General features: G+C 41.1%; 1 protein-coding gene across 1 annotated transcript; it reads right to left on the minus strand.

The window, feature by feature from the left end:
• Positions 1-10,767: 10,767 nt before the first annotated feature.
• pip4k2ca (phosphatidylinositol-5-phosphate 4-kinase, type II, gamma a) lies at positions 10,768-22,307 on the minus strand. The gene is made up of 10 exons (XM_035739138.2): positions 21,862-22,307; positions 21,191-21,288; positions 20,846-20,942; positions 20,459-20,608; positions 17,104-17,250; positions 16,778-16,816; positions 14,244-14,357; positions 13,804-14,068; positions 13,509-13,612; positions 10,768-13,125 (listed from the first exon to the last, which is right to left on the minus strand). Exons 1-10 carry the CDS (start codon positions 22,012-22,014, stop codon positions 13,045-13,047), a joined length of 1,248 nt encoding a protein of 415 aa, XP_035595031.1. The 5' UTR covers positions 22,015-22,307; the 3' UTR covers positions 10,768-13,044.
• Between the last annotated feature and the right edge of the window lie 1,415 nt (positions 22,308-23,722).

The following is a 23,722-nucleotide window of genomic DNA, read 5'->3' on the forward strand; positions in this document are numbered from 1 at the left end:
CACAAGGGTGTGTGCTCAGCCCCCTCCTGTACTCCCTGTTCACCCATGACCACATGACCACACACGCCTCCAACTCAATCATCAAGTTTGCAGACGACAACCATCGTAGGCCTGATTACCAACACTGACAAGACAGCCTACAGGGAGGAGGTGAGGGCCCTGGCGGAGTGTTGCCAGGAAAAAAAACAAAAAAAACAGCTTCTATCTCAAGGCCATCAGACTGTTAAATAGCCATCACTAGCCGGCTACCAACCGGTTACTCAACCCTGCAAATTAGAGGCTGCTACCCTATATACATAGACTTGGAATCACTGGCTACTTAATGGAACACTAGTCACTTTAATCATGTTTACATACTGCTTTACTCATTTCATATGTATAATATCACGCCCTGACCTTAGAGACCCTTTTTATGTCTCTATTTGATTTGTTCAGGGTGTGGTTTGGGTGGGCATTCTATGTTCTTTTATCTAGGTTTTGTGTTTCTATGTTTTGGCCGGGTATGGTTCTCAATCAGGGACAGCTGTCTGTCGTTGTCTCTGATTGGCAATCATACTTAGGCAGCCCGTTTTGCCACCTTAGTTTGTGGAATGTTGTTTTTTTGTTAGCTCTGCGTAGCCTACGAAACGTGACTTTGTTTGGAGTTTGGATTTAATAAAGAATCATGAACACGTACCACGCTGCACCTTGGTGTCATCCTTCCGATGAGCGTTACATATAAACTGTATTCGATTTTAGTTAACACCACTCAGACATTGATCGTCCTAATATTTATATATTTCTTAATTCCATTATTTTACTTTTAGATTTCCGTGTATTGTTGTGAATTGTTAGATACTACTGCACTGTTGGAGCCAGGAACACAAGCATTTCACTACACAATAACATCTGATAAATATGTGTATGTGACCAATAAAATCGAATTTGATTTGATCAGAAGTAATTACCCATATATTCTAAAATAGAGAGTAAGGATGCTCCTTCAGCACTAAACACCTGTACACAGTGTCAACGTTTATGATCACTATGTTTGATAAACAGTTGCAAGATGACATGGCATCATCAACAGAATGAGCCTGTTTGTCAACTATGAAGAAAATTTGCTGGGGTCCAAACATTACACATAAAACAAAAGATTAAACAGTAAATCATAACATTATTACACCACTACACATCTACAATATAACATGTATAATACCACCATACAACAATATTACAATATACGTGTGTGTAGAGTGAGTGTGCTAGCGCTTGTGTGCTTATGAATGTGTCTGAACCTTTGTGTTACTTCACAGTCCCAGCTGTTCCATAAAGGTATTTTTACCCAATTCTACTGCTTGCATCAGTTATCTGATGTGGAATAGAGTTTCATGTAGACATGGCTCTATGTAGTACTGTGTGCCTCCCATACTCTGTTCTGGACTTGGTGATTGTGAAGAGACCTCTGGTGGCATTGTGGGGTATGCATGGGTGTCCGAGCTGTGTGCTAGTAGTTTAAACAGACAGCTCAGTACATTCAGCTGATCAACACCTCTTCCAAAAATAAGTAGTGATGAAGTAAATCTCTCTTCCACTTTGAGCCATGAGAGATTGACATGCATGTCATTGATGTTAGCTCCCTGTGTACTTTCAAGGGCCAGCCATGCTGCCCTGTTCTGAGCCAAATGCAATTTTCCAAAGTCCCTCTTTTTTAGCAACTGACCACACTAGTGAACAGTAGTCCAGGTGTGACAAAACTAGGGCCTGTAGGACCTGCCTTGTTGACAGTGCTGTTAAGAAGGCAGAGCAGCGCTTTATTATGGACAGACTGCTCCCCATCTTAGCTTCTGTTGTATCAATATGTTTTGACCATGACAGTTTACAAACCAGGGTAACTCCAAGCAGTTTAGTCTCCTCAACATGCTCAAATTCCACATTCATTACAAAATTTAGTTGAGGTTAGTGCATGATTTGTCTCAAATACATTACTTTTAGCTTTTGAAATATTTAGGACTAACTTATTCCTTGCCACCCACTCTGAATCTACCTGCAGCTCTTTGTTAAGTGTTGCAGTGATTTCACTCGCTGTAGTAGCTGACGTGTATAGTGTTGAGTCATCCGCATACATAGACACACTTGCTTTACTCAAAGCAAGTGGCATGTTGTTAGTAAAGATTGAAAAATGTAAGGGGCCTAAACAGCTGCCCTGTTGTTGGAAAAGCTTTCATTAAAGAATCCCCTCTGTTTTGTTAGACAGGTAACTTTTTATCCACAATTTAGCAGGGGGTGTAAAGCCATAACACATACATTTTTCCAGCATCAGACTATGATCAATAATGTCAAAAGCTGCACTGAAGTCTAACAAAACAGCCCTCCCAATATTTTTATCATGAATTTCTCTCAGCCAATCATCAGTCATTTGTGTAAGCACTGTGCTTGTTGAATGTCCTTCCCTATAAGTGTGCTGAAAGTCTGTTGTCAGTTTGTTTACTCTAAAATAGCATTGTATCTGGTCAAACACATTTTTCCCCCAAAGGTTTACCAAGGGTTAGTAACAGGCTGATTGGTCGGCTATTTGTGCCAGTAAATATGGTTTTACTATTCTTGGGTAGCGAAATTACTTTCTTTCAAGTAGGCTTAAATTGAAGATATGGCAAATAGGAAAGGCAATATTGTCCGCTATTATCCTGAGTAATTTTCCATCCAGATTGTCAGACCTCGGTGGCTGTTCGGGTGGCTGGTCTCACACGATCCCACAGGTGAAGAAGCCGGATGTGAAGGTCCTGCACTCGCAGGGTTTACACATGGTCTGCGGTTGAGAGGCCGGTTGGACGTACTTCCAAATTCTCTAAAACGACTTTGGAGACGGCTTATGGAAGAGAAAGGTAACAGCTGCGGTGGACATGCCTGCAGTCAGCATTCCAATTGCACGATCCCTCAAAACTTTAGACTGTAAAGGCTCAGGAGAAGACCCAGATGCAGACAGTTTCAAAGTAATAAAAGTTTATTACAAAAACAGGCAAAATGACAGGTCAAGTGCAGGCAGAGGCCAGTAGTAAAGAACAGAGTCCGAAAGGTACAGAACAACAGGCAGACTCAGGGTCAGGGCAGGCAGAGGTCAGTAATCCTGGGTGGTATTCCCACCGTAAGGTACAGAACGACAGGCAGGGTCAGGGCAGGCAGAATGGTCAAAACCGGAAAAGCTAGAAAACAGGAACTAGAGACAGACAGGCGCATGGGAAAATACGCTGGTAGGCTTGACGAAACAAAACAAACTGGCAACAGACAAACAGAGAACACAGGTATAAGTACACTTGGGATAATGAGGAAGATGGGTGACACCAGGAGGGAGGGTGGAGACAAGTACAAAGACAGGTGAAACAGATCATGGTGTGACAGAGACATCTGTGGCATTGTGTTGTGTGACAGTACTGCACATTTTAGAGTGGCATTTTATTGTCCCCAGCACAAGGTAATGATCATGCTGTTAAATCAGCTTTTTGATATACCACACCTGTCAGGTGGATGGATTATTTTGGCAAAGGAGAAATGCTCACTAACAGGGATGTAAACAAATTTGAGCACAAAATCTGAGAGAAATATGTTTTTGTGCATATGGAACATTTCTGGGACCTTTTATTTCAGCTCATGAAACATGGGACCAACACTTTACATGTTGCATTTATATTTTTGTTCAGTGTACACTAGCGGTCAAATGTTTAAAAACACCTACTCATTCAAAGGTTTTTCTTTATTTTTTAATATTTTTTCTACATTGTAGAATAAGACATCAAAACTATGAAATGACACATATGGAATTGTGTAGTAAACAAAAAAAGTGTTAAACAAATCAAAATAGATTTGAGATTCTTCAAATAGCCACCCTTTCTTTGCCTTGATGACAGCTTTGCACACGCTTGGCATTCTCTCAATCAGCTTCATGAGGTAGTCACCTGGAATGCATTTAATTAACAGGTGTACCTTGTTAAAAGTTAATTTTTGGAATTTCTTTCCTTCTTAATGCTTTTGAGCCAATCAGTTGTGTTGTGACAAGGTAGCCCTATATGGTAAAAGACCAAGTCGATATTATGGCAAGAAAAGCTCAAATAATACTTTAAGACATGAAGGTCACAGTATGGAACATTTCGAGAACTTTGAAAGTTTCTTTAAGTGCAGTCACAAAAACCATCAAGCGCTTTGATGAAACTGGCTCTCATGAGGACCACCACAGAAATGGAAGACCCAGAGTTACCTCTGATGCAGAGGATAAGTTCATTAGAGTTACCAGCCTCAGAAATTGCAGCCCAAATAAATGCTTCACAGAGTTCAAGTAACATGTCAATATCAACTGTTCAGAGGAGACTGTGTGAATCAGGCCTTCATGGTTGAATTGCTGCAAAGAAAACACTACTAAAAGACACCAATCAGAAGAATAGACTTGCTTGGGCCAAGAAACATGAGCAATAGAATAGAATAGACTGGTGGAAATGTATCCTTTGGTCTGGAGTCCAAATTGGAGATTTTTGGTTCCAACTGCCGTGTCTTTGTGAGACGTGGTGTGGGTGAACGGATTATCTCTGCATGTATATTTCCCACCGTAAAGCATGGAGGAGGAGGTGTTATGGTGTGGTGGTGATTTGCTGGTGACATTGTCTGTGATTTATTTTGAATTCATGGCGCACTTAACCAGCTTGGCTACTACAGCATTGTGCAGCGATACGCCATCCCATCTGGTTTGGGTTAGTGGGACTATCATTTGTTGTTCAACAAATTGAAGCTGGTTGAGAAAATGCCAAGAGTGTGCAAAGCTGTCATCAAGTGAATATGATTTTTATTTTACCTGCCTCACGTCACTTCCTGTTGAACGCGGAACGAGGAAGAGCTCGGTTTTGTTTGTTTGGAAAGTTTGTTGTTTTCCAGTGTATTGGAAAGTTCTTGGTAGCTAGCTAACTTCTTAGTTTGGATCCCATGACGCAGTTAGCATCAGTTGCTGGAACTGCTTGTCTCTTTCCAGTGTCTAGATCCCTGCTGTTTGTTGTTTTCAATCTTCCCCGTGACCTGCCTTGTCTGGAACTGCGAGGAGTAACAGAGTAACCTACGTTGCTACCCACTATGACAAAGACCAAACCGGCAGGAGTGCTGTTGAGGACAGTGGTGTCTATCACATGTGAAGGATCTTTAAAAAACAAAGAGACCTACAAGCAGTTGTTACAACAACAATTAAATAGCTTCAAGTGTTTTGTCCAAATACTCGTAGATTATACTAATAAAAGAATGGACAATCTGACCAGAGAGGTTCAGGAACTGAAGAACAGTTTGCAGTTCTCCCAGGGTCAGCTCGATGACTTGAAACAGGAGAACGGCAAGATGACAGGAGCCTGTAAGTCATTGAGAGAAGACATCAGTTCTGTGTGTGAATCCATGATGATCTTGAGGGACAATCAAGACAGAACAACATGGTTGTGGACGGAATTGCAGAATCTCCACGAGACCTGGATGGAGTCGGACGACAAAGTGAGGGAAAAGATCTCTGAGAACTTGAAGATGGACCACAGGAAGATTGAGGTGGAGCGCACCCACTGGACTGGAAAACCCACCACCCGCCCAGGTGATAGGCCCAGGCCAATAGTGGTCAAGTTTAGATAATTCATGTGATGATACAGCAGTAGCAATACAACGATATAACATCTATAGAAGAGACAGAAATACTTACGGGGAAGGTGTTGCTGTATATATTCAGAGCCATATCCCTGTAATGCTTAGAGAAGATCTTATGTCAAGTGATATTGAAGTGTTGTGGCTGCAGGTTCACTTGGCACATCTAAAGCCTTTTCTTTTGGGGTGTTGATGTAGGACACCAAGTGCTAACAGTCAGTATCTAAATAATGTGTGTGAAATGCTTGATAGTGTATGTGATGTAAACAGAGAGGTCTACTTTCTTGGGGACCTGAATATTGACTGGTTTTCATCAAGCTGTCTGCTCAAGAGGAAGTTTCTCACTCTAACCAGTGCTTGTAATCTGGTTCAGGTTATTAATCAACCTAGCAGGGTGTTTACAAACACTACAGGAACAAGATCATCCACATGTATCGATCACATTTGTATTAGTACTGTAGAACTTTGTTCTAAAGCTGTATCTGTCCCCATTGGATGCAGTGATCACAATATAGTGGCTATATCCAGGAAAGCCAAAGTTAAAACAGCTGGGCCTAAAATAGTGTATACGAGATTATACAAAATATTTAGCTGTGACTCTTATGTGGATGATGTTAAAAATATTTGTTGGTCTGATGTGATTAATGAGGAGCACCCAGATGCTGCACTTGATGAATTTATAAAATTGCTTCTTCAATTATTGATAAACATGCACCTGTTAAGAAACTGACTGTCAGAACTGTTAAGGCTCCATGGATTGATGAGAAATGTTAAAACTGTATGGTTGAAAGAGATGGGGCGAAAGGAGTGGCTAATAAGTCTGGCTGCACATCTGACTGGAGGACTTACTGCAAATTGAGAAATGATGTGACTAAACTCAACAAAAAGAAGAAACTGTATTATGAAGCCAAGACCAATGATATAAAAACTTGAGTACTTTAAATTAAATTATAGGCAGAAAGACAAATTCAACTCAATTTTTAATCGAATCAGATGGCTTATTCATCACGAAACCATTTGATGTTGCCAATTATTTTAAAGATTATTTCATTGGCAAAGTGGGAAAACTTAGGCAGGAAATGCCAATAACCAACAGTGAGCAATTGTATTCATGCATAAAAAACAAATAATGAAAGAAAAGCATTGCAAGTTTGAATTGTGTAAAGTTAGTGTGGGAGAGGTGGAATAATGATTGTTGTCAATTATTAATGACAAACCTCCTGGCATTGACAACTTAGATGGAAAGCTACTGAGGATGGTAGCTGACTCTATAGCCACTCCTATCTTTCATTGTCCTCAGGCCTGGAGGGTAGCCAAAGTAATTCCACTACCCAAGAGTGGTAAATCGGCCTTTACTGGTTCTAACAGCAGACCTATAAGCTTGCTGCCAGCTGTTGGAAAAAAAAATGTTTTGACCAAATACAATGCTATTTCTCTGTAAACAAATTAACAACAGACTTTCAGCATGCTTATAAAGAAGGGCACTCAACGGGTATTGCATTGACACAAATGACTTATGATTGGTTGAAAGAAATTGATAATAAGAAGATTGTGGGAGCAGTATTGTCAGATTTCAGAGCAGCCTTTGATATTGTTGACCATAACCTGTCGTTGAAAAAACATGTGTTATAGCTTTTCAACCTCTGCCATATCGTGGATTCAGAGCTATCTATCTAATAGAACTCAAAGGGATTTCTTTAATTAATGGAAGCTTCTCTAATGTCAAACATGTAAAGTGTGGTTTACCACAGGGCAGCTCTCTAGGCCCTTTGTTCTATTTTTACCAATGACCTGCCACTGTCATTAAACAAAGCATATGTCCATGTATGCTGTTGATTCAACCATATACGCATCAGCAACCACAGCTAATGAAGTCATTGAAACCCTTTACAAAGAGTTGCAGTCTGTTTTAGAATGGGTGGCCAGTAATAAACTGGTCCTGAACATCTCTAAAACTAAGAGCATTGTATTTGGTACAAATCACTCCTTAAGTTCTTAACCTCAGCTGAATAAGGTAATGAATGGTGTGGCTGTTGAACAAGGTGAGGGAGACTAAATTACTTGCCGTTACTTTAGATTGTAAACTGTCATGGTTTAAACATATAGATTCAATGGTTGTAAAGATGGGGAGAGGTCTGGCAAAAATTAAGAGATGCTCTGCTTTTTTGACACCACACTCCAAAACGCAAGTTCTGCAGGCTCTAGTTTTGTCTAATCTTGATTTTTGTCCGTCGTGTGGTTCAGTGCTGCAAGGAAAGGCCAGGTTAAGCTGCAGCTGACCCAGAACAGAGCGGCACATTTTGTTCTTAATTGTAATCAGAGGGCTGATATAAATACTATACATACCAGTCTCTGTTGGATAAGAGTTGAGGAGAGACTGACTGCATCACTTCTTATTTTTATAAGAAACATTAATGTGTTGAAAATTCCAAATTGCTTACACAGTCAATTGACACAGAGCTCTGACACACACACTTATCGAACCAGACATGCCACTAGGGGTCTTTTCAGTCCCCGAATCCAGAACAAATTCAAGAAAGCGTACAATATTATATAGAGCCCTAATTGCATGGAACTTCCTTCCATCTCATATTGCTTTAATAAAGAGCAAACCTGGTGTAAAAAAAAATGTTAAACAACACCTCTTCCCCTATTTGACCAAGATAGTTTGTGTGTATGCATTAATATGTAGGCTACATGTGCCTTTAACATGTTTTTATGTAGTTCCGTCTTTGAGATGTTCTTGTCTATTGATGTTCTGTATTATGTCATTCTGTGTTATGTTTCATTTTCTATGTGGACCCCAGGAAGAGCAGCTGCTGCTTTTGCAACAGCTAACGGGGATCCTAATAAAACACCAAATACCAAATGACCCAAAACACTTCCAGGCTGTGTAGGGGCTATTTTACCAAGAAGGACAGTGATGAAGTGCTGCATCAGATGACTTGGCCTCCACAATCCCCCGAACTCAGCCAAATTGAGACGTTTGGGATGAGTCGAACCGTAGAGTAAAGGAAAAGTAGCCACGTGCTCAGCATATGTGGGAACTCCTTCAAGACTGTTGGAAAAGCATTCCAGGTGAAGCTAGTTGAGAGAATGCCAAGAGTGTGCAAAGAATTTCAAATATAAAATACATTTAGTTTTGTTTAACACTTTTTTGGGTTACTAGTTGATTTCATATGTTATTTCATAGTTTTGATGTCTTCACTATTATTCTACAATGTAGACAATAGTACAAATAAAGAAAAACCCTTGAACGGGAAGGCGTTCTAAAACTTTTGACCGGTATTGTATATGCACCAAAATGAGCTGTTTCTCTGAGTCGCCTTGTGAAAGTCTAACACTAAGATTGTATTTTATAACTTAGCGAGTCATGTTGGCAAAAAAACAAGCATTCAAATGATGCCCACCTAACTCTGATTGCAATTTTTAACGTACAGTTCTTGGATTGAGTAAACATCAGTAATTGTGTGATGTCGAGGATGCAGGGCTGTGTTCCAAACAAAACAACAGGTGTGCTTTCCCTAGTTCCTCAACGGCACAGTTCAACGGCACCATCTAGGAGGTTAAAAACATATATATACACCTTGGTTGAAGACTCTTCATTGAGTCATAAAAGTGCATTGAAATTACATAGGAACTGTGCACTTTGGAGAGGTGTGTGGCCACATGAGTCATGTTTGAGGAGTTAACGAGAAAACTTGGGTCAACGGAGTTCAAATCGGGAAAACCAGTAGCACGAAAATGGCTCATCTCATCTCAATTTATATGGCAACAAATTCTTCAAAGTAACCTGCTCCGTGGCAGGCTAACTCGGGATAACTCCATTTATCCTGAATGAAGTGTCTGAGCAGCGAGTTGAGCACCAATGAAGTCAGATTCCCTACCTCTCGCAAAGATTGTCATCATTCCCTTCATTTGAGAAAGACTGATTAAATATTTGCTTAACCAAATGTCATTTTTATTTCTTTTATATTAACATACCAATCCAATTAAGTAATGACAGAATGCTTTTGAAACTTTACCCACAATAAAAATGTTGTATGACCTAATAATTATTATATAAAGAATAGGGGATTTTTTTGTTTTGCATGTGCATTGATAAGCACAACAAAGCACACCAAAGACTGATGCTTTTCATATTTCTTCTGTAAAAACATCTAAATGTAGCCCTATCCATATAGGCCCATACACGAGTGTAAAGGTTACATTTCTGTACAAAAAAAACAACACAAAAACAGTTTAGTTGGTATGGAAGGGTGTGTGATACACAAAAAAAAGTTAATAGGGTAGGACAATGCCAGGAAGCCCCCTTAGCTGTAGAGGAGTGGTCAATGGAAGAGAGAGTAGGGGGACGTAGGAAGCCTGTGGTAAATCAAACCTCAGAGGAAGCAAGCCCTTTAACCCAAACCCCCTTCCAACCTATCCCCCTCTCTGATGGTTTGTCTCAACACCCACTTTGAAAGGACTGCTTCAACAGCAGCTTGGCAGCCAGTTGTAGGCAATGACTTTACTGAGATTTCAATGGGTGGTCTCATCTAAGACGGGTCATTTTCCTGAAAGCTTCCTGGCACTAAGATCATCTTAAGGCCATTGATATGCAAATATACAATTATGATCTTGGTGCTATGAATTTGGAGGGAAATCAACCACCCCTGGTCAGTTTTCTGATTGAAACTGCTGATTAAGATAAAGTTGTCAACACCTGTCAGGTTAGGTGAGAGGAAAATCTTGCAAAATACCTTTGACAACACATTGTCATCTTAGTTGGTATAACTTTAGTTCTCATCAGCAGCAGTTCTATTTAATTTCTAACATAATATTTTTGTTTTTATTGATTTTATGGAACTCAGGACTCCCTGTAAAGCAATGGCTTTTGTAACTAAGTGGACTATCCTGGTTAAATATACACAAAACATGAATGAGCAGTCAGCACCAATGTTCTGTTCAAGAGCTCAATGGCTACAGCCTTCCAGGGCTCGTTGTGATACTGAGAAGCACAGGAACAACATTTGTGTTGGCTGAGCTTCATGTTAATTGCAGATTAATGGGATGTGAATGGAACGTAGTGTTTCAACTGCCACAACTCTCCTTTCCCTCTCTAAGTTGTCAGCATTTCTCAGCTTTTGGGTGATCTTTTCTATTGCTCTGTCCATCCTGCTTGCTTCCCTTTGTTAAGAGTAGTCAATTCCTCTCTTTTTCTAAAGCAACAGGAAGAGGTCTGTCAGCAGAATTATGGCTTCTGGAAAGAGGGGATAAACCTGTCCTTGACCTCCTCCAGTCTGTTGGGCCCTGCCTGTTATCTCTAGCCAGCATAAAAACTTAAATGACCCGAACCAAACGCACAGCCCTATCAACTGTACCCCTAACCAAACGCACAGCCCTATCAACTGTACCCCTAACCAAACGCACAGCCCTATCAACTGTACCCCTAACCAAACGCACAGCCCTATCAACTGTACCCCTAACCAAACGCACAGCCCTATCAACTGTACCCCTAACCAAACGCACAGCCCTATCAACTGTACCCCTAACCAAACGCACAGCCCTATCAACTGTACCCCTAACCAAACGCACAGCCCTATCAACTGTACCCCTAACCAAACTCACAGCCCTATCAACTGACATGCACTAGGAATTAATAACCCCGATGTACAGGTACCAACCAAACTAGCAGTTTCATCCTGAGCGTAAACAGGAAGGTTGAACTTCCATGTCCCGGCCCAAATGGCACCCTATTCACACATCATACGTAATGGATGTATGGATAAATCTCTTTCCTCCATCTTGGTTAGCCGTTTTCATTGAGCCGACCTGGCCGCCTGAACTCTGATTTTATGTATCCTACACTACAGGAAGATGAGGAAAGATTTGTCTACACAAGGTCTACATTTTCATGTAAAATATATACAAAAATATTCCAACACGTTTCAGAAAATCTTTTGTAAAATATATTTTGGTCCAAAAGCTGATTAGCAAAAATATAGGCTGTGCAATCACAATGGTCACAAGGCATCACATATTCCTACTGCACCTCCTCAGCCCTAACAGTGTATTCAACTTCTATAGTAGAAAACTCGAGATCACACATTTAAGGCTATCGAATTGCATAAAGCAGCTGAAATGTAGTGCTATATTCTACAAGTAACACATATTACCAAGCTGGTTCTTCAATGGAGTATCGAATAGTAGTAGTAGTCAAATTTGAACAAGCACAGACCATCAATCTCTACTGATCTTAAATTCTAGTTTGGTCCTAGATCTGTTTGCGATCTTGCCAACTCCATTGCTGTCACTGTCAAGACAAAACATGTTTGCCATGACAATGTGTGAAAGGCAGTCGGTATGGTAGCACAGACAGACTGGCACTCAAGCTACTTTTATTCACCATCATTCTTGAGAAGTGCTTCTTTTAAAAACGCTGTTTGATGAGCAAAAAAAAAAAAAAAAAAGTGCAGCAATCAATGTTCAAAATAACACTTTCAGTCCAACAATTGGTTCTGGTCCCAAGTCCAATCATGATAGCGAAATGCTCAATGTTTCCACTATATTCATTCAGCAGCAGGGAACCACCGCTGCAACATTTATATATCATTTCTGCAGAAGCACTTTTAAATAGAGAAGTCATTGGCTCAATAACTAGAAGTCTATGGGAACAGCTAGAATGTCCCGTCACCCCAGCTACCCTTGCCCCCCCCACTGCTGAAATTCTAGGGGAAACAGACTCAATATGATCCAAAGTGAGATGATGAGGGACGTTCATGTTAAATCCCACAAGGCTTTCCCTTTGAGACAAAGTGCTCTGATATTTACTGTAGGGTTCACTACACTGATATGTTACTATGTCCAGTCATATTAGCATACTCACTCAGTAGATCGGACCAATCCAGGGTCGTGTTCAGTAGCACTAAAATAGCCATGATTTCTTACTGGACAAGTTCAGGTAGTTAGTATCTAGTCATTGGTGGTGTTGTACCTTCCTGTTTCAAACCTTTTCCCCTGTCTGGTGCTTAATATGGACATGACCCAGGATTTCAACTGACTGGGTTAAAGGGTCAATCGGGGATTCAAACAACAAAAAAAAATCAGTCAATGTATCAATCTCAGGTGTCCCATTAAGTCTAATCAATCCTTTTCAGTGTAACATCTCTAGGACAAGCAGCAGTATTAGCTTAAGTACCCTTGGCTCCAAAGTCAGTCCGAGTGCTTATCACATTCTTCTCATAAATATCAGTCAGCAATACATTACAACAATGGAAATAGTCTGGTGTGAGATCAGACTAAAATAATCTGTGTGTGTACATTTTTGGGGGCAATGTTTCATGATATAAATGTGTAGCAGAACAAAAGTTAAAAAAAAAAAGATTCAAATCTAAATGGGAAGTAGCAGTGGCGGTTATAAACGTCCTGCTATGCAAAGATGTTGGAGATGAAATCACGAAATCGCTTGGCATACTGTTCTGGGTGGACAGTAGAGATTTCAGCACCAGCCTGTAGAGAGGCATAGAGAAGGGATAACGTCAGACTGAACATCTCATATTAGGAATGAAAAGTATCAATGAAATGCTCATTTTACAGTTGAATTTGAACAACTAAGGTATCTAACACGAGATACTAATCTCAGATGTGATCAGCCCAACATTGGAAAACAAGGGTAAGGAAGACAATTGGGATTAGGTTACTCAATTATTTACGAACAGAGAATGACGTTAGAAAAGCAGTGGACACAGTATGCAATGAGAATTACATTGCATCTAATACCATAAGGTGGAATGAAAGCTCATTTCTCAATATATTCCCAGCATTCTGAATCTAAATGATATATAATAGGACAGACCCTAACTAACCCCCCTTCCTTCTCCCTTTTCACTCACCCCATGCTTGACAGTTTTGGCTGCGTGAGCGGCTTTCTTCTTGGTGTCGTACTGTGTCAGAACGTCTATCAGACCCATGAAGTACACCTCCCTCTGAGGGGCTCCTGAGGGGGGAAACAGAGAGAGATGCAAATTAGTCACTGCTCAAAAACACAAATTACCCAAATTGCAGTGTAGCTGTAAATCAAGGACAGGAGTAAAATCATAAGTGAATTCAATTCAGTAGGTAAATGGAGAATCCAATTGCATGAATTGACCCCAACCATGTAATTTCACAACTTTGCCTGGAACTCACCAGGGGCACTCCTCATGGCGTACACATCCACGTAGGGGTCAAATTCCCCGGGCTCCAGGGGCTTGCAGGAGGCCATGTAGCCAGCGATGCCCTCAGGAGACGTACCGTAGGAGCCCACGTTAGGGGCCTGAGCCAGGCCGTTCTCAGGCTCCCCCTCTTCCTCATTGGACGGCTCCTCTCCTTCTTCCTCCTCCCTCTCAGCCCGCCCCACGTCGTGAATACCCAACAGCAGGCTGTAGTCCATGATCTTTAGCTTGACCAGAAACTACAGTGGACACACCAAACAATTACTATGGATGGAGATGATGATATCATGGTAACAAACAATGTTTATACTACCACCTTGTGGTAGATTCTTAAAATAGAATAGGAAGGCAGGTTCCAGAACTGAAAACATCAAAACACAAATTATAGTTCGAGTTCCTTGGAGGTCACCTTACCTCCACATCTCTGTTGAGTTTCTCCATGACCTTCTCCTTCTGCTCCTCGTTCACGTACACCTTCTGCATGTTGTTTCTGAAGTCCATGTCCTTGTAGGTGGGGAGCTCTTTTACCTGAGGGACAGTTATGAAACATTGAAACAGACGCATGTGAATTTTCCAAAGAAAGTAATGACATGAATTTCGAAAATGTACTGTGGGTGCGTAATAAGACTAGTCCCTAAGAAAGGCAATTTTACATGTACACTACCATATTCAAAAGATTGGGGTCAGTTAGAAATGTCCTTGTTTTTGAAAGAAAATCACATTTTCTGCCGATTAAAATTAACATCAATTTGATCAGAAATACAGTGTAGACTAGAGGTCGACCAATTAGTCGGAATGGCTGATTAATTAGGGCCGATTTCAAGTTCTCACAATCGGAAATCTGTATTTTTGGACACCGATTTGGCAGATTTTCTTTTTATATACTCCTTTATTTAACTAGTCAAGTCAGTTAAGAACACATTCTTATTTTCAATGACGGCCTAGGAACGGTGGGTTAATTGCCTCGTTCAGGGGCAGAACGACAGATTTTCACCTTGTCAGCCCCGGGGATTCAATCTTGCAACCTTACAGTTAACTAGTCCAACGCTCTAACCACCTGCCTCTCAATGCACTCCACAAGGAGACTGCCTGTTAAGCGAATGCAGTAAGCCAAGGTAAGTTGCTAGCTAGCATTAAACTTCTCATAAAAAACATAATCACTAGTTAACTACATATGGTTGATGTTATTACTAGTTTATCTAGCGTTGCGTATACTCAATGTGGTGCGTATCGTTGCTTCAATGTGTGAAGCGAGGGCCAGCCAACGAGCGCGTACAGGTCGCAATGGTGGGTAGTATATGGGGCTTTGGTGACAAAACGGATTGCACTGTGATAGACTGCATCCAATTTGTTGAGTAGGGTATTGGAGGCTATTTTGTAAATGACATCGCCAAAGTCGAGGATTGGTAGGATGGTCAGTTTTACAAGGGTATGTTTGGCAGCATGAGTGAAGGATGCTTTGTTGCGAAATAGGAAGCCAATTCTAGATTTAACTTTGGATTGGAGATGTTTAATATGGGTCTGGAAGGAGAGTTTACAGTCTAACCAGACACCTAAGTATTTGTAGTTGTCCACGTATTCTAAGTCAGAGCCCTCCAGAGTAGTGATGTTGGACAGGTGCAGATAGCGATCGGTTGAAGAGCATGCATTTAGTTTTAATTAAATTTAAGAGCAATTGGAGGCCACGGAAGGAGAGTTGTATGGCATTGAAGCTTGCCTGGAGGGTTGTTAACACAGTGTCCAAAGAAGGGCCAGAAGTATACAGAATGGTGTCGTCTGCGTAGAGATGGATCAGAGACTGACCAGCAGCAAAAGCGACCTCATTGATGTATACAGAGAAGAGAGTCGATCCAAGATTTGAACCCTGTGGCACCCCAAAAGAGACTGCCAGAGGTCCGGACAGCAGACCCTCCGATTTGACATACTGAACTCTATCAGAGAAGTAGTTAGTGAACCAGGCGAGGCAATCATTTGAGAAACCAAGGCTGTCGAGTCTGCCGATGAGGATGTGGTGATTGACAGAGTCGAAAGCCTTGGCCAGATCAATGAATACGGCTGCACAGTAATGTTTCTTATCGATGGCGGTTAAGATATCGTTTATGACCTTGAGCGTGGCTGAGGTGCACCCATGACCAGCTCTGAAACCAGATTGCATAGCAGAGAAGGTATGGTGAGATTCGAAATGGTCGGTAATCCGTTTGTTGACTTGGCTTTCGAAGACCTTAGAAAGGCATGGTAGGATAGATATAGGTCTGTAGCAGTTTGGGTCAAGCGTGTCCCCCCCTTTGAAGAGGGGGATGACCGCAGCTGCTTTCCAATCTTTGGGAATCTCAGACGACACGAAAGAGAGGTTGAACAGGCTAGTAATAGGGGTGGCAACAATTTCGGCAGATAATTTTAGAAAGAAAGGGTCCAGATTGTCTCGCCCGGCTGATTTGTAGGGGTCCAGATTTTGCAGCCCTTTCAGAACATCAGTTGAACGGATTTGAGAGAAGGAGTAATGGGGAAGGCTTGGGCGAGTTGCTGTGGGAGGTGCAGTGCAATTCTGATGCTCCAGGTACTCAACTAGTCTAAAGGACAGTTTTATTGCTTCTTTAATCAGAACAACAGTTTCCAGCTGTGCTAACATAATTGCAAAAGGGTTTTCTAATGAGCCTTTAAAAATTATAAACTTGGATTAGCTAACATTGGAACACAGGAGTGACGGTTGCTGATAAATGGGCCTCTGTACACCTATGTAGATATTCCATTACAAATCAGCCATTTCCAGCTACAACAGTCATTTACAACATTAACAATGTCTACACGGTATTTCTGATACATTTTATGTTATTTTAATGGACATAAAAATTAGATTTTCTTTCAAAAACAAGGACATTTCTAAGTGACCCCAAACTTTTGAACAGTAGTGTATGTTTGGGTGAAATACACATTGTTAGTCTCCTTACCCGCTCTTTGTCACTTGCTTCACGAGACACCAGAGAGCCCTGAGTATCAATAAAATAACAGGTTAATAGGCAAGATCAGGGATTATATGACCTCTGAGTGGAAATCATGAAGTGGCTAATGAAACAAGAATTTTACAACAGGTGAGTCTAGGGTAACTTTACCTAAATGCCCAGGTTTCACAGAAATCCCGGTTGGAAGATTCCCGGAATAAGCAAAAATCATCCAATCAAGAATTCTGGAAAACCTGGCAGTTTGTGTATATCTAGGTGTGTGTGTGTGTGTGTGTGTGTGTGTGTGTGTTTTTGCGTGAGTCTCTCCCTCTCACCTTAAGGTCATACTTCCTGTGCACCACCAGTCTGTGACTGAACATGTTCCTCATGACGATCAGGTAGGTCTCCTCATTCTCCACACCCACGCGGTACATCCCCAGGAACTGGGGCAGCAGAGTGCTGCCGTGGCACTTCACTATGTGCTGCAGCCAGGGAGAAGACAGGAAAGAATGAACGGCAAATAGACTATGGTTGTGTCTGAAATGGCACCCATAGGGTCGTGGTCAAAAAACATGCACCAGTACTGTCCAAAGTACATTCACATGACTCCTTCCACCCCTGGTTGAAGATGAAATTGAAATGTTTTTCATATTGTTTTTCAACCAAGCTGCTCTCTCCATCTCCCAGTCTTGGATAGAGAGAAAGAGGGACACCTCTTTCTCTCTATCCAGGTTACAAACGTGTCCCCACGCAGACTGATCTATTAAAAAAGGGACACACTTTAAACTGACCTCATTCAGAGTCTCCTGACTGAAACACAATGTAGCTAGCAGAATGCTAACAAAATATATGATGCTTTGAAGAGACTACTGTACTATTTATATTCTCTGCTTCTATTCTTTGGGGTCTGCATGGAGCCAAAGTGAGCGGCAGTGGCAATGTGGATGGGATGCAAGTTAAACAATGCCCCCAGGACACATAAGCCAGGTACCAAATGGCACCCTACATTGTGCACTACTTTTGCTGACCTAACAACCTTGAAGAATGAGTACCAATTCATTGAGGCAGCGGCACCCCCTGCTCTGCAGACCCCACAACAGCGAGCATGCCACACCCACACTGCTCAAATCATAGGCAAATGGCTTTTTTTTTTCTTCCTAATAATGATGTTGGCAGGAGACTGGCTCAGTATAAATGGTAGGTTATAGACTTATGGGTACTTTGTAATTATTGACGGCTCTTCAGTAGCTCACTAGAAATACATGTACAATTAGGGCTCTCCTTAGGATTTTCTGACAAGGTGGTGCAGATGTAGGCATAAGGTTTGGTAAGGAGGTCCTGTCAATCAACTTCCCCCTCAGGAAGTTGGAGCATTTAGCATTTTTGAAAAACATATGACTGACATTTCCTGAAACCTAGAGTCTTAAATTACACTGAACGAAAATATAAAATGCAACATGAAACAATTTCAAAGATTTTACTGAGTTACAGTTCATATGAGGAAATCAGTCACTTGAAATAAATGCATTAGGCCCTAATCTATGGATTTCACATGACTGGGAATACAGATCTGCATCTGTTGGTCACAGATACTGTACCTTTAAACAAAAAAAGTAGGGGCGTGGATGAGAAGACCAGAGAAGATTCGTAATAATCGCATCAGGTAGACCACCCTACCTGCACTGTATCTGCAAGCTGTTGGCTAGAACCGACATACTAAGACCAGAATAGGCACATTTTCTATTCAACGCAACAGTTGAAGATCCGATGGAAAACACATTGTACTTTAGATTTTTATTCGGCACATTAACATTTTCTTCATGCGGATTATAGAATATTTGCAGGAAGATCTGTCCCCAATTGGATGGAAACCTAGCTGTTGACACTCAAGATATTCAAGGTTAAGCCTTGAAAACCTTAAATTTAGGGGATAATGATTATTCTAATTAATAGTTTTCTTTATGTGGATACCAGTGAACATTTAAACTGGCTTAATTTAGTTTGGGGAGAACATTTTGAATAATTCAATTACTGGATGCAATGTACAAGTCCAGTTTACTGTAGGCTATTTAGACTATGAAACAACTGAACTAGGCCTATAGGAGCTTGTTACAGACCTCCGTGCCTGAGCTAATCCAACAAGGCCAGAAAGTGTTCTTGCTTTGGGTGCGTTCGTAAATTCACTCTGGCCATCTACTCTGATTTTAGAGCACTCTAATCTGACTGCCAGAGCGCAGAATAACTGATGAATTTACAAACTCTCACCACCCGTTGAATACGGACCGTGTCGGTAAACTTTTGCAAAAAAAGCAGCATGAAATTGTTGCCAGCAGCACAGTTGCAATCTCCAACGCTCTGGATAACATGAAAACAGCCTAACCAGCTCTGCAAGTGTGAGTAAAATGGCCAGAGTGAGGTGTGCTCTCAATTGTGTCTAGAAGTAGCCAACAAGCTAGCCAACATTAGCAAGTTAGCTTGGGTGCTTGACCGCTGTTGTGAGGTCAGAACGCTCGGATCAACCCTACTCCTTGGCCAGAGAGTCCAGTGTGCGTTCTGAACGCTCCGAGAGTGAAATGCTCTGAATTTACCAACTGACAATGCGGCAGAGATAATTTGTCCTCGCCCAAATCCTCGGATTAGCTCAACTCCAACTTCAGACGGTTGAGTCAAAAAATACTAAATGTGCCAACTAGAAGACTATTTTTGCATATTTTAGGGTCGTTTTTTGTACCAGCATACTTTGACCTCGAATTGCATGCATGGTATGCAAAATGTGTTCAGGTTGGCAGGTCTGCTTTTGACCAGAGCCCGATGGGCCATTTGGGATCCAACAATAGAGACGTAAAAATGTTAAATTGCAGTAGCACTGCAGACTCAAGAGCTCTGCTGCTCAGATGATAATAATTATAATAATCTATTCATTCAGTCACAAATGACCCACGCAAGCAAATACACTCTAGCCTAATACGGCTGTTTAAATAACCAGGGCCTCAAGGTCAGAGTGCTGATGTAGGATCAGTTTAGCCTTTAAAAAAAAAGTATAATGAATATGATTATGGACAAGGATGGCCTAATTCGAGACACCATTTTGAACACGAGCAAGGCAACTCGTTCCTCTGCTAACCAGAAATTCACATCTGGTGAATGGAATAGCGAGTCCAAGGCTTTCAAATGAAATGTATGCCAAAATATTTTCCCTCTCTTTAGCCCAAATTGATTAATGCCAAGTTCAATTAGAATAGCTGCGAAACTGATGTGAAAAAGCATGCTGACCAATGCATCTCCAAATATTGTCTCTCCTCGCCTAGTCGTGCAAAACATGAGGCATGGATGAACAGTCATAATAACACCCTATTACAATAAAATACTGCAGTATCACCAGAGTACAGACCATGAGACAAAGTATAAGATGCTAATTTGCAATTCTAGGAAGCACACAAGGTTGTAATGCTTTTGACGCATCCAACCAAAGTTTTTGTTTATCAAATGCACTGTTCATTTGAACCAGTAAAGCATTGCAAAACTTCACCAAGATAAAGCGCAACCTTTACCCTCACTTGGACTGTATCACAAATGTCACCCATAGGGCTCTGGTCAACAGTAGCGAACTATAACGGGAATATGGTGCCATCCACAGGCTTTTAACAGAGGTTAATTCAGCTGCCCACAGCCTGGATGTCATTACATTACCTGGTGGTATTCAGACAGGATGCTGTGCATGTCTGCCACGTCCTCACTAGAGATCTGCTTTATGACCAGCGTGCGGTCGTAGGAGGTCAGGAGGATCCCCTCCCCCTGGGTGTCCCCACCTCTTACAGGAGGGCTGCGGGTCAACGACACCTACAGGGATGAGAGAGAAAACAGGTGTGCTTGAAAATCAACTGCACGATGATAAACTTAATATTTATTGTTTTAATAGTCATTCGCCTTGTCCATCGGTGTGTCCCAATAACATCTCCTTTCTTCTGAAGTCTGCACTGGTCACTACTTCACACACACATCTAAAAGCATTGGATGGGTGAAGGTATGGGCTAGTGGGAGTTTCCAAAGTTGTGTCAAACATAGCAACACTCATACCTGGTAGTCAAGATCCTCAATTCCGAAGCGCTCCCGAAGATTGCGGAACACTTGGGGACAGTATTCTTTAAACTTAAAATGTCCAGGTAGATTCTCTCTGCAAGGGAATGTTGAACAAATTCTCAACGACTTGCAGTGTTTACTCTCCCTCTTGCCATTCCTTCCCGGTGTAACATACCAAAATAATTTCTTACTTTTTGCCATAGGTGCAAGATGAGAATATGTAACTCATTTAGTGACATAGGCTAATTATGTATGTATGTATGTATATGTATATGTATATATATATATATATATATATTATATATGAGAGAAACAGTATTGACAAGAGTGCTCAAACATTACTTGTTGAAGAGGTGGTTGTTGACTTTGATCTTAGTGTTTGCTCTGAAGTCGTCAGGCAGCAGCATGACAGGAACAGGCACTTGGTTTAGGTCATTAATCTGCAGACAAACAGAAATAAGTACGGTACTCCCATTAGCTAATGTTACTAGGCTTTCATAATGGGAAAACACATAATATGGGATCATCATTAGGGTTAAAAATGCAGTTAATAGATGGCAAACAAGATGGAAATTATTTTTATGACAGCCTGCCCTGTAGCCCGGTCATTAGGGACCACACTGGCTAACTTTTCTATCAGCAAAGCCCATACAACACACAGTCCATGACGCGACACACTTCAGTGTCAGCTGATAGTTCGCTAGTAGCCAGCAGCAAGTTGGTTAGTTAGCCTGCTGCTAGTGTTACTGACACAAACAATTCTAGCCAACGCGTTTAGCAATCAACCAGACATGAACCCATTTAACATGTTATCGGAACGGTTTGTTTAGTTCATGTTACATTTCTACTGAATGCGCATAAATTAGTCAGTTAGCTACACTGACAGCTAGGTTTGATAACTAGCTAGCTACCTAGCTAACTAACTACAGCTAACTGAAGTATCTAGCTACTGTAGATAGTTATTCTAGATGACCTAACTAGCTAACATTGAAAACATAACGTTTAATACTCACCGAATGATTTACACCCCACATAAAAACGCTCAAGACTGGGCCACTGGCACGAAAGACCTTCACCTTTTGCTGCACAAAATGTTTCTTTTTGGTTTTAGTTTTTGGAGCCAATATCACCATAGGACTGGAAACAGCGTTGCTGCTGGACGCCATCGTAGCGCTTGCCTGGCTTTGCCTTGCGTGTGAACTTTGTTTTTTTTTCTACCGATTCTGATATTTCGCAAACTGACTTCCCGGTGTCACTGCGTAATGTTACCGGAGCAATCCCGTCTGAATTCAGATCAATATTAGCCTACATTTGTGCTTGTTTTAACACTGATTTTAGATTCCAAACTAGTCTTCTTCAGATATATTCCAGTCCAGGTAGTCTCAAAAAAAATATTGAGGAACTGAACTGCTGACCCCGGTTGTGTTGGTCCACCTGTGTGTTCAGGTGATGGACAGTTGTGAAAAGCCAAAGAGATGTTACAATCATGTCATGTGATCTTATAGGCGGAAACTTGTCCATTTCTTTCATATAAAATGTTACTGACTAGTGACTAACCGTAATGGGATACTAGAGCTTTCCTCACAGTTCTGCTACACTGTTGCAATGCAGAGCTTTCCTATAAGGAGAATAAAGTTCGACTATGAAAGTAAAGGAGCTAAATCCTGCATATGTGCAGCTTTCCAAAGATAAATTCCATAGAAGACAAACATGACACTTTTTGATGAATTGATCATAGAGGAATTTTCTCACTAGAAAAGTTGCAGCCCTCATCTACCTATCTCAGCCACAGCAGTGCCTATGACTAAATTTGACTGAAACAAGTGTGTTGTCCGAATGATTCACATGATACACTCTCATCTCTCTGCTTATTAACTGTGCAGACCTACTCAAACTGAAACATGACAAGGGATCCATAAGATTAAGGTTAGTTTCCCAATTTTGCATAATTGTATTAGCGTTGTTACCCTTGCCTGGTGTTCTCCCCTTATTTTCACCATCACTGGCCTTAGAGCAGCTCCAATGTCATGAGGTGTGTGCATCGCAGATGACACTATTCCCTATTTAGTGCACTACTTTTGAACAGGACCCCTATAGTGCACCAGTGCATGGCTTTTGACCAGGGCACCATATCGTGTACTACAGGGAATAGGGTGCCATTTGGGACACACACCCTCCACTCTGTCATTACTTCTGACATGCCATCTCTCATATGCTTCGGGCCACTAATAACTACAGCATTGCAACATAAATAGATTACATTCTGCATGTTTAAATGCATACATTTGGTGGAATCGACATTATTAACCCATACTGATCATCATCACATTGGGCTTTAGTTGAATATATCTTGTCTTTATGTCTGCATATAAACCATGCTCTTATATAGGATATATTACGAGCAATGTTAATTACATAGCATTTTGATGTCTTCCATCTGAGCACATTTAGATGGTTAATTCTGTGCACAGAGAGGGTAGCTATAGGATGTCTCGTATATTCACTTTCCTAAGAATAGCAAATGTAACCACCCTAGATACAGAAGTAGGACATGTGGTGTGATTTAACAAAGGACACTGCTTACTTTCCTGCATCATCCTCTGCGAGACCTGCATTTCAAATTCGTATGCATTGACAAATAGGATATTCTATGCTGTTTCCTTGGAAACAGGCATGTGTCCTTGTATACTGTAGATGCTGGAACAAATTGTCCTTTGCATCCCCTAGGCATGGGAGAAAACCTAAGTCATACTAATGCCTATTCAATCCTACTACATACATGTTAATAACGTGTTGGTTCATCTTTAACTTGTTGGTTTATCTTAACGTGATATGGACAGAGACAGTTATTATATCTTATTAACAGTCATTTTA

Source organism: Oncorhynchus keta, chromosome 27 (assembly GCF_023373465.1).
Source record: "Oncorhynchus keta strain PuntledgeMale-10-30-2019 chromosome 27, Oket_V2, whole genome shotgun sequence".
Taxonomy (NCBI): domain Eukaryota; kingdom Metazoa; phylum Chordata; class Actinopteri; order Salmoniformes; family Salmonidae; genus Oncorhynchus; species Oncorhynchus keta.

Coding starts and splice junctions, on each gene's coding strand:
- pip4k2ca (XM_035739138.2), bottom strand. CDS start 22,014: ATGGCGTCCAGCAGCAACGCTGTTTCCAGTCCTATGGTGATATTGGCT. Junction 20,943..21,190: donor AACAACCACCTCTTCAACAA/GTAATGTTTGAG, acceptor ATTCCCTTGCAG/AGAGAATCTACCTGGACATT. Junction 14,069..14,243: donor AACTCAACAGAGATGTGGAG/GTAAGGTGACCT, acceptor TGTCCACTGTAG/TTTCTGGTCAAGCTAAAGAT.